This window comes from Daucus carota, chromosome 2, assembly GCF_001625215.2.
Source record: "Daucus carota subsp. sativus chromosome 2, DH1 v3.0, whole genome shotgun sequence".
Taxonomy (NCBI): domain Eukaryota; kingdom Viridiplantae; phylum Streptophyta; class Magnoliopsida; order Apiales; family Apiaceae; genus Daucus; species Daucus carota.
Window position 1 is genome coordinate 51242297 of NC_030382.2, and position 11284 is coordinate 51253580.

An 11284-nucleotide genomic window follows, 5' to 3' on the forward strand; every position below is an offset into this window, starting at 1 on the left:
TATTCAAAAAAAATTATAATCTAATAAAAAACATAAAAGTTAATCTTAATTGTTTAGTTAATTATATAATAAAATTTAGTTCCATACATTTATTTAGATAATTATATCCTAAAATCAATTTAAAAAAAAGTTTGCATACTTTATTTCCATATAAACTTCAAATTATGTGGCATTTCTATTTTCTACTTTTTTTTTTATTTTCTTTCATTTGTTTTTCTTCGGTCTTTTTTATTAATGTGTCATGTCTCACTCCGTCTAACCTCCGTTACTTTTTTTAACGGCAGTGATGAGTTTGATACCATTAAGCGAGTTTAGTGAGCAACTTGAGACCCCATGGAGATAAGTGATTAAGTTGATACCATTTGTTCACTTCAGTGATGAGTTTGATAATTAACCCATAAATAAAAGATCCATCTTTTGTTTCATAAATATCCCAATTGAAGCTGGCCATAACCACAGTATCCAACTAGTATTGAGTATATATATACTTGAACAAAGAGTGATTTAGAGTTTGTGAGTGTGATAAATGAGAGGCGTGAACATGGCGGCGTCACTTTGCTTCCTTAAAGAACCACCCTTCTTACTCCTCCTCTCCCTCTTCTTTACTCTCTCTCTACTCTCTCTCCTCATTCTTGTTTCATCTCTTTTTTACTTTCATAATTACACCACTAAAACAACTAGAAAAGACCGTGTTTTTATCGATAATGATACTAATAGTGTTGCTGATGATGATGTGGGGAGACCCAAATGGGCTAGTTTGATTGATGGGGATGACCCGGGTGCAAATGGGTCGGGTCTGGATGATGAGGTTGTGGGGTCTGAGTGTGGGAAGAAAAAGAAGAAGAGGGTCAAGAAGAAGAAGGGGGATGCTAAGGTGGAAGATGAAGGGGAGAATGTGAACAAGAAACAAGTGGTTTGTCTTTATCCTTTTACGACGTCGTCTAGTGCAACTCAGAGGAGGATTAAACAACATTATGATCAGCTTGTTAAGGCTCATGAATCAAAGTGTTTAACTCTTGCTCAGGTAGAATTTGGTCTAATGCTGATATCAGTTATGCATGGTTTTAAGTTATACTTATATGAGTTATGATGAATTTTTTTAATGTTTAATTTAATGATGGTAAATTTAAATTCCGGTTTTTAATTAGACTTTTAGTAAGGGACTTAAAATAAAAACCTTTAGGTTCAAGGTGGAGATGTTTTTCTAGTTTGTCAAATTACCAATTGTAGCATAGCCATTTATCCAGGATGAAGTATACGATTCTTTTACTTTTATTGTTGATTTGTTGTAATTCCCAATTTCTTCAAAAGCGTGTGTGAGTGCATGTGTCCTAATTTGTTAACTGAACTTCATTTTCTTCCTATGTTATTACCAGTTGCTACTTGGATCCTTTTTTAGGACTGAATAATGTAAGTGGAGCACATATGAACTTAGCTTAAGTATAATGCTTATTCATGTTCTGGTATGAACTTGATCTTGACATGAATCCTTTCATCAGGTTGATTAAAAAAAACTATGGGGATTTTAATATTTTCATAGCTAGTGGAAGTAGAAATTTAGCTCAAGACACTTTAAGATACCTACCTTTTTTAATCTTTATACGTCTCTATATGAGAAAATATAAAAACAGTCGGAAAATGAAGCCCCTTTACTCATTTCTTTTAAGTAGTTTTTGTCACTGGTAATTTAGCTCATTTTACAGAGCTTCTATCTGGCTGCCTTTAAGCCTTTGGTAATGAATTTCAAGCTATTATCTATTTGCATAGTTGTATAAGTTTTTATCATCTCACTGATGACACTCCTTTTGGAATTTGTTTGATATAGAAGGACACAGATATCCTTACTTCATCCTTTCTATTAACGGAGTAAGGAGATGAAGGTAACTGTTGCACATATATGCACACAGGCTTCATAAATTACTTGAAGCTATGGGCACAGTTGTCCCTCACATATATATCCTGTGGTCCTGTGCACAAGTGCTCTATTGTTTATTACTTCTTTGAATGCTTTAGTGAGCAATTCCATTTCAATGTATTGGTGCTTTAGCATGTGTTGGTATGGAATTGGACTTTAGATTTTTCCCTAATTGCCTTGCTTTTGCTAATAGCCTCTCATGTGATATGACATACCAGAGTGCATGAACATGTTATAAATAAAGCTCATTACTCTGTATTTTTGACTCTTTTCTGGTATGAGGCTTAGTCCAATAAAAACAAGCCATCGGAAAATTACTTGGGACCTTCTTTGATAAATTGGAGGCATGCTCTTAGTTTTTACATTGAATATATTTAGAACAGTTGAATTTGTTCAGTAACTTATATAAATTATTAGCTATATTATTACAAGATTTAATTTTTGTAAAATAGTTTTCCAGATAATAATGGACAACTGGGAGAGGTTGTTTGAGAGCCATAGATAAGCGGGCATTACAAAATGTTCTCGCACATGGTCGTGGGTTAATCCATCTATACACTCATGTGAAGTATATATGTCGAAGGAACAAGTAACTTTAGACTTTTAGTGTCTCGTCATCATGGTCCTTCACCTTGTCAATTTCTAGGCAGGATTGTTCCATGGTTCTTATACATCAAGCAGGTCCAGTGTGAGGATTTATACAATATGTTGTTACTTATTTAGAGTTGCATTTGGTATTTAATATATAGATTTAGGTGTGTACGATCTTGTTCTAGTTGCTAGTTGTAGGCTTCTTCCTATGAATTAGATTGCCAAATGACAAATGTATACTTCATTTGCTTCTAGATGTATATTATACTTGCAGAGACAAGTGTCACGGTATCAACAAAGATTAATGTAATTGAGAGTATAGTACTTGAACAATCCTGCTATGACTGCAAATCTGAACTTGTGCTTTGCACAATTTCATTTTTAGAAAAATAGAACTCTTAGTGATCTAAATTATTAAAAGTCTGATTACTATCTGTTCAATTGTAAATATTGCAGGTTGGCCACTTTGTGAACATCTTAACTGAAGCAAGGAATGAGCTACAACACAAGTATGTTTCTTAATCTGAATCTTTAAATTCAATTGCCTATCATTCTACGAGGTGTGTTTCGTGGTTTTGGAATGTCTCTGAGATGGGCGTTAGCTTATGGTTGTGTGGTGCAAGATGATGAAACACAGTGGGGGTAGGGCGTGTGTGTATTTTAAATACTGAAAATGACCTTTATAAAGAAAGATTTTACTTGGATATGTCGATTGTGATTATAAACTAGGATAACTAGCTTTAAGAGGTTTGGAACATGAACATCCATAATATAGACATGCCCAAAAATCCAAAACCTTCACATATATGTTTTCTGATCTTTTTTATGGCTTCCGCATACCCGACTTCAAAGTGGGACGTGCAGGGTATATGTGGTCTGTTCTCTGTTAAGGTTGAAACTTGAATGAGTATATCTTTGGTATGTACCATGGTTTGTATAGTTACTTGTATATACTTAAAACAGATCTGTTGCCATGAAACGCAAGTACACAATAACAAAGGCTCTTTTATCTAAGGCAGACAGGTCTTCATTTGATCGTCTTCGTCGACAGGTTGGTGTTGTAACTATTGCAATGTACTTTATTGTTGGTGTGGTAACTATTACAACGTACTTCACCTCTTCAAGTGATGTGCAGAATACTTTCTCACCAATCTAACACTATATCTGTTATGTGCAGATATACAAGCTAGAAATAGAACAAAAGAGATTGGAGGAGGATGTATCTGTATATAACTGGCTCCAACAACAGCTTAAACTCTCACCAGCATTCAAGAAGGTATGTTGTCATTCTCTTATAATTTATCTTTGAAGTATATGACAGCATGTTTAAGTAAAAGCTTTTGCTGATTCAAGTAAGATCAACTATATTTTTTTAAGGGAACAAAATATTTGGAATAAATATCTGGTCTTTCTTCTATTCGCGATGCTACTTTGTCACTCGTTATTTTTTCTAATCTGTGTAATGGGTTAGCTGATGTTAAAATTACGGTAGTACAGTTTAATGTCTTCATATATGTGTACTTAATTTTAAATTATTCCTCTTTGATAGATATTCTATTAAATATAAACATTTATTTGATTATCTTGATTCTTGAGGAGTTAAGTGTCTATGTATCTTCTAAATTGACCTGTCTAAACCTTTTCTGCCAGAATCAAGTTGACATTGTTGTATACAATAATACAATACATATGCAGAAACAATACTAATCCTCTTTTTCCATTGTTAAAGATGCTCGAGATTGGAGCCTGCATGGAGTTGAAAGCCAAAAGTTCTGAGCTGGAGGACAGTGCAGATACTAGATTTACAGACATCTCTTTTGAAGAGCTATTAGCAAAGGAAAAGAAAGACTCTTTTTGGTTGGTTTCTCATCTTAAATTCTTAGTAAGCGTGGCTTTCCAGCTCAAGTTCTCATTTGTCCTATTAATATCTGTGTAGGCAGAAGAAAGGGAGGCCAAAATCATGCACAGGCAAATGATGAGATTACTTGGCTTACTGAACTTACAGGCTATAATTTTATAACTAATAGCAAACTTATGCAACAGACACCAAAAAGATTAGTGGACTTGGCAGGACTCTTCCTCGGAGTCTCTTCTTCAAGTGGAAGTGATTGTTAACCCTTTTTTTGTTTAGGGGAGGGGTGTTGTCTGAATTTCGGTTTTGCTGGAGAAAGCTACTGTACATGTCTTTGACAATTTATGCATATAATGAAATACAATCTTTACCTTTTCTGGGCATGTCAGAAATTTCTTTTTCCTCACTACCTGAAATTTCTATTTTAGCTGCGTCGTGATTTATGAACATTGAAGTAATTATGTTAAATAATAATAAAAAAAAAAAAAAAAGGTTAGGTTGCGTGTATGATTCATGAACATTTAAGTACTCACTGAACTTGAGTGGCTGCCACAAGCCAGGAGGTAAAGTATGCATTACTGACTCCAAAATCATACTAGGCTTCTACAATAACCAAAAGTGAACATCCCAGAAGGCATAATATTAGGAAAATTAGGGGTCTGTCTTTTATGTAGTTTTTGGAATGGTCTTTACTCTTTCATATAGAAGCTAAAAGTGCTAAACTAACCATTTTAACATACTGAAACAGACGTATCTTCATAAACAATAATCTACTAGCAAAGTTAAACAAGTTAAACATCTAGTCAACTACAAATAAACTATAATACTAACAGGTATAGTTTTCATAAGATACTAGTGCAGACAACATACGCGAAACTCAAATACTAAAAAACGTCTCTGGGCCAATCCTATGCTCTAACCACCAGCAACAAAAGAAAATACACTTTTCAAGACCTTGTCATGCAAAAATGGCGATGCTCTCAACAATCCACAAGTTTGGCTTCATTGACCCGCTGATACTCCGCCTTCACTGCTAAAATACCAATTGCTAGTCCACTGCTTCAACATTCCATTAATCGATCTTGACGGATGCATATATTTTCCGAACAAACCAGAAACACGAATAGAAACCAATTGTGCCCGTCAATACGAAAAACGCATACGATGCAATTGACATGTAACCAAAGTACAGAATACCAGAAACCAGCTTTGTGATTTCCAACTTTGTGAAGAAGTAGAAAATGGAGTATAGGAAAAGGTACAAGGCAGAAGAGCCTGCAGTTAGGTAAGCCCTCCACCACCAATTGTAATCTTCACTACACAGCTGGAAGTAACATAGCACTATTGTGATCTCTGCGCATGTGATTATCAGGATAACGAAAACTATGAAGAGGAAGCCAAAGATGTAATAGAACTGGTTCAGCCATATTGATGTCAAGATGAAGAACAGTTCGATAAACACAGCACCAAATGGAAGAATGCCTCCAATAAGTATAGAGAAGATAGGTGTCATATACCATGCCTGCTCTGGTACCTGCCTCGGAATTTTATTCGTCTTGACTGGGTCCTCTATCGCTGGTTTTTTAAAACCCAAGTAACTACCCACAAACACTAGCGGCACTGATATTCCAAACCATAAGCAGACTAGAGCAATCATAGTGCCAAAGGGTACAGCTCCAGATGACTTCTCCCCCCAGATTAGAGCATTAAGTACAAAGAAGATAGAAAATAAAATACCAGGAAACATGAAAGCAGTTTTCAAGGTATTTCTCTTCCACTCTGTTCCCTTCAACATTTTGTACAACCGCGCAGAGGAATAACCAGCAAACAAGCCCATGAAAACCCATAACAGGACCATAGCTGTCATCAGTCCGCCTCTATTTGAAGGTGACAAGAAACCCAGCAATGCAAATATCATCGTCACAAGGGTCATTGCAAATAATTGAACACCAGTACCAACATAAACACAGAGTAATCCAGAATTTATGGGTGCCCTAAAAACATCCCCATGAACAAGTTTCCATCCTGTTTCTTCCTGAGCTTCATCTTGAGTTTCTAGTTGGTTATAGTTTGCAATATCTCTGTATAGAGTTCTCATCATGATCATAGCAACCATCCCAGAAAGAAAGAGCACAATCATTAAAGAATTTATTATGGAAAACCAGTGGATCTGATCATCGTTCATAAGGAGGTAGGTGTCCCACCGTGATGCCCATTTAATATCACTTTCCTGTAACAATTTTGTAATGATAAAGAAAGGTATATAGAGGCATATAATTAAAGAACCTCAAGTAGCACAAAATACTTCGACAAATACCTTATAAGAAACATCATATGTAAATACAACCTCCTTATCTGTATCAACCTCCTGTGGAACAGTACTGCCTTGAATTATATTTTTTGTGTTCTCATTGCATGTTGCTAGCTGAGGGTTCTTCTCGTCCCACTCCTTGTATTGATGATTAATACTGTTTACCAATAATGGTCAGGAAAAACAATTGACTCGCATATTTTAACACTATTAAGGTACACCCTTTTGCTGTTAAAGATTTTGAATGACAGGTGAAACACAAATCTTTAGTTTTCCTCCACTAACTCATTCCAGAGTGCTTCACATGAGGTTTAGAGTTATTTACTCATATTATTATCAAAAACTTTCAAGGAACAGTAAGCGCACACAAAATTGCCATTCTAAATCCATATTACGATCTTCAACAAACTAAAAAAATTAAAATTTAATTCTCTAGAGTTACAACTACAGTTAAGAAACCTTGTGGCGAAAATGAAGCCCCAGCAAGTGACCGTGATTTACATATATTATTTGCTTTATGTTCTACAGATATATTACGAACATTATGATTTTCATCAAGGATAACCAATAACATGACTTGTTCTGAAAACAAAAGATATTGGTGATTTATTACGAAGAGAAGGTAACTGTGCTGGCATAATTAACATAATAACATCAACAACGAATCAGTCACGCAAACAAGTTAAGTGTGCCAAAATAATTCCATAGTTCAACATACAGGAAATTATGGCGCAATATGATCACCCGGCATTAGAAAAATGAGCTAACAAAACTAAAGGTCTGGTATCTAAGGAAATTGTATACCTGTTTGGTGTAACTTCAAACCCAACTATACGAGCAGAATCAGTTTCGATATCCTTATGATACATGACTCTGAAGCTCAAGTGATTGTTGATAAAATATTTTTCCTCTTTGCTCTGCACGATAAAGAGGATGCAAAATGATATTAGAATGATTATGAGCATTCGCCATTCAGCAACAAACAGTAACTACGTATATTATTTTCCGGTTAACTTACCCCTGCATAATTTCCTTTGAATCCCACCCGAAAGCCATGCTCATAAGTGGTTGACTGACTTCCATCCCTTCTTTGTCTAAGTACAGCAACTGGAAGGTTATCCAAAATCCTGCATACTCAGCAATATTAGTGTATTGGCATTCTTCCAGACAAATAGGTATTTAGCACAACAACAACAAAAATAATAATAATAATAATAATAATAATAATAATAATAATAATAATAATAATAATAATAATAATAATAATAATAATAATAATAAATACATCATAGGTTTTGACACTAACATTAAAGAAGTCCTCGAAAGTAAATTGAACAAAATGAAGTCATGAAACACATACATATTAACACGATATTCATCATCAATTTTTTCCTTGAAGTTCTTAGCAGCTTCAGCATCCAACTTAACTCTACATGCCACCTTGCACGGCTGCTCCTTCCTCATATGAAACTTCAATGCAACATGGGATTCAAGTGTACAAACAGATTATAAATTCTATATTACTTAGAATAACCTGGAAATGAAAGGGAAAAAGTGCAATACTCACAGTATACACGGAGTTTTCTATACGATCACCTCGAAGTACCTCCCCCAGATTTTCTGCATTGTTCTTAATCTTTTGAGGTTTACAGTACTTTAAATAGTAGTAGTCATATGGAAGTTGAGTCTTTGTCGATGATAGTTTGTTGACTTTGATTTGAAGTGGATCACCCTTAAACAAAAGAGAGTAGCAAGCATTAAAAAATAGAGAGAGAGAGAGAGAGAGAGAGAGTAATAACCAAAACATGTCCTCACTTAGTAATGGAAAAGGATGTGTATTTGTATGATCGAGAAACATAATAGGCCTATAATATACAAGGTGTGCTCAAATAGTAAGCGACAACTAAGATGGCTATTTTAACACAGCTATACATGTAATAAATTGCTTCTCTACCACAGTGTAGTTACATCTTATCAGTGAAATGGATAATGGAAACGACAGTCCTCTGGCTGAAGATTCCCAAGAGGTTCTACTGCCAATTTTGGTTACCATCACTAAACTTGTTAGTGTTGCCACCATCTATGATGTCGTTTCAGCAATTTTTCCACAAGCCATTGTTTTTGTAGTAGCTGTAGTTATGGTTGCAGTTCTTGAGAGAGAACAGACTGTGGAAGAGTTCTTCGTGTTAACAATTATGTTGAGATTGTTGGTGCTATAAATTTGGCTACTGACTGGCCAATTTAGTAGTTGATCCATGAGCAGCCAAACCTCAAGCATCAACAAACTCATCATAATTGTTAAACAGAGGAACCGCGCACATCCAAGGAACTGCAACAGCACGAACATCAGCCTCTCAAAGCAGTATAAAGAACGCCGCCACAAATGACAGCCTCTTTTCAACCTCCGTCCATCAGATCGTCATTGCCAATTCCATTTCACAAATAAATGCACACTTGCAAAATAAGCATGGACCTCTCCTAATTTCATTTGTAAGCTTGTAAAACAAATCATCATAATCACAAACACGTAGCCAGTATCATACAGGACAAATCTTCCGCAATCATCCCCTTTATATACATATAAGCATATAACTCAACAAGTGTACTAGCAATCACAAATCGAGCAGTATCAACAAAATACAAAAGCAAGTAATCTAACCAGATCAACTAGATAAACCTAGATCCAATTTATCTAAAACAATTATATAAAATATAGTCGCAAAATCAACTAACAGACAAATGAATAAATAAGATCTGCAATTGAAAAGACGTACCTGTTGAAAATCACGAGGAGCGACGCCGGGGAGATAGAACGAATTAGCGGAGGAGAAGAAGAGGAGACAGAAGAAGAAGATGGCGGTGCTGACCCGACCCATCTCCGATACCCGCAAAATCAGTATACAAGGGAGGAGATGTATATAATACAAGCAGAGTGATGGATGCACAAATAGAAACAGTGTCCAACTCTAATACTTGATGAGATTGGGGAGTGAAAGTGTTCGGGTTGATTGTGGAGTCGGTTCCGCACCGTTGCGCTGAGTATTTTTATTTTGATATTGGGGTGCTCGAAGGCTCTGCAACCGGCAGTTGTGAGTAATTTGGCTTTTAAACTTCAATAGAATATAAAAATCGGCAAATATTTGAATAAAAATATAGTATTTACATTTTTATTTAATAGAGATTTGAACATTAAATCTTTATTAAAAAAAAGTGAAAATAATTTATCAAGCTATGCTAAATAAGAGTTTTGACCTTTCTCCAAAATGATTCACTAAAATTCATTGAAATTGAGAGAATATTATATCAATAATTTTTATCTTTTGTAACTCATCATAATGACCTAAACAATCAATCAATAGTTACCGGTCTCTTAAAAACTTTTCTAAGCATATAATTTTTCACACAAAGTTGAATACTTGAAGATAACTATTTGAGAAATGCAATTGTAATATTTTTTATATTAAAATATTTAAACTATATTTTTATGTGTTAAATAATCTCAAAATAATTTAGCTCATTTTTTGTTTCACAATCAGATTGTGAGTTGACGGTTCGGAGATTTGTCTCGGCTGTTTCGATATTTATTTTGTTAAGTTTTTGTGTCAATAATATCATTTGTTTGTCAAAATAAAAGAATAATTATTTGGAATTTAAAATACTTTCATGAATCTTGCAGTAGAAAAAGCATGATTTTTGATGATTCTACACGCTTATTTTTGTAAAAATGTTGAATTTGATATTACAAGTTCTTGATTTTTGATAACAAGTATTGTTGACGGAAGATTGGTCCATGTTTATTATCGTCAACAGTCATCATCAAATATCGTATCGTATATACCGTCTTTTGAAGATATTGGGGCCGTTTGGCTGAACTTAAAAGAAGTGACTTATTGCTTAAAGTAAAGAATTGGATTAGAAGTGAGAAGTTAGTTTGAACTTATAAGCTGCCAGAAGTGTTTGGATAATGTGACTTTAAGTTTTTAAGTGTTTGGATAACTTAACTTATAAGCTGGTACTAGTTTGGCAATTTTGAAGTCATTTTCTGTTAGAAATAGAAAGAAGCAGAAGTTGAGACTAAAAAAAAGACTAGGGGGCCGTTTGCGTTAGCTTAAAAGAAGCGACTTCTTGCTTATAGTAAAGAAGTGGAGTAGAAGTGAGAAGTAAATAAGTTAATAAAGTGTTTGGAAAAGAACCAGAAGCTGTGTGAGAAAAGCTAGCATTCTCAGCTTTTTAAAAGTACTTCTACTTATTTACACAAACGGGTCAAGAGAAGCAGAAGCCAGAAGCAGCTTCTGCTTCTCTCAACCAAACAGCCCCTAGGAAACCTAGCTTTTTTTTGGACTTCCTTTGATTTAATTAAGCACTTCCTCACGTTTGCCAAACGCACTGATAATAAGTAGAAGTGGATTTTCAGACTTTCAAGCCATAAGCCATGCATCCAAACACCCACATTATCATATTTTGTATTTAGAATAACACACACATTTCGTGAATATTTAGGTTTATCATATTTTTGTGCAGTACTAGTTAATTAATATATATATAGAGTTGCTCTCAAGAGAGTTGATTGAACCCTTATGTTCTTGTACATATTTGAACTCTCTTAAATTTTTGT

The 11284-nt window shown here is 34.6% G+C and overlaps 2 protein-coding genes across 2 annotated transcripts; one reads left to right on the plus strand and one right to left on the minus strand.

The window, feature by feature from the left end:
* The first annotated feature begins 506 nt into the window (after nt 1–506).
* LOC108206297 (uncharacterized) lies at nt 507–4735 on the plus strand. The gene is made up of 6 exons (XM_017376544.2): nt 507–1024; nt 2963–3015; nt 3470–3557; nt 3684–3782; nt 4236–4363; nt 4443–4735. The coding sequence occupies exons 1-6, from the start codon at nt 527–529 to the stop codon at nt 4480–4482; spliced, it is 906 nt and encodes a 301-aa protein (XP_017232033.1). The 5' UTR covers nt 507–526; the 3' UTR covers nt 4483–4735.
* Nucleotides 4736–5113: 378 nt separating this feature from the next.
* Nucleotides 5114–9747, minus strand: LOC108208783 (transmembrane 9 superfamily member 7). Its single transcript, XM_017379308.2, has 7 exons — nt 9444–9747; nt 8237–8401; nt 8030–8139; nt 7688–7796; nt 7474–7586; nt 6676–6826; nt 5114–6588 (listed from the first exon to the last, which is right to left on the minus strand). The coding sequence occupies exons 1-7, from the start codon at nt 9543–9545 to the stop codon at nt 5431–5433; spliced, it is 1908 nt and encodes a 635-aa protein (XP_017234797.1). The 5' UTR covers nt 9546–9747; the 3' UTR covers nt 5114–5430.
* Between the last annotated feature and the right edge of the window lie 1537 nt (nt 9748–11284).

Excerpts from the sequence above, each read along its gene's own strand:
- LOC108206297 (XM_017376544.2), top strand. The coding sequence starts at position 527 with ATGAGAGGCGTGAACATGGCGGCGTCACTTTGCTTCCTTAAAGAACCA. Across the intron at positions 1,025-2,962 it reads AGTGTTTAACTCTTGCTCAG|GTTGGCCACTTTGTGAACAT; the intron begins GTAGAATTTGGT and ends TAAATATTGCAG. Across the intron at positions 3,558-3,683 it reads TTGATCGTCTTCGTCGACAG|ATATACAAGCTAGAAATAGA; the intron begins GTTGGTGTTGTA and ends TGTTATGTGCAG.
- LOC108208783 (XM_017379308.2), bottom strand. The coding sequence starts at position 9,545 with ATGGGTCGGGTCAGCACCGCCATCTTCTTCTTCTGTCTCCTCTTCTTC. Across the intron at positions 7,797-8,029 it reads GATGAATATCGTGTTAATAT|GATTTTGGATAACCTTCCAG; the intron begins GTATGTGTTTCA and ends CTGAGTATGCAG. Across the intron at positions 6,827-7,473 it reads TTTGAAGTTACACCAAACAG|TATTAATCATCAATACAAGG; the intron begins GTATACAATTTC and ends ATTGGTAAACAG.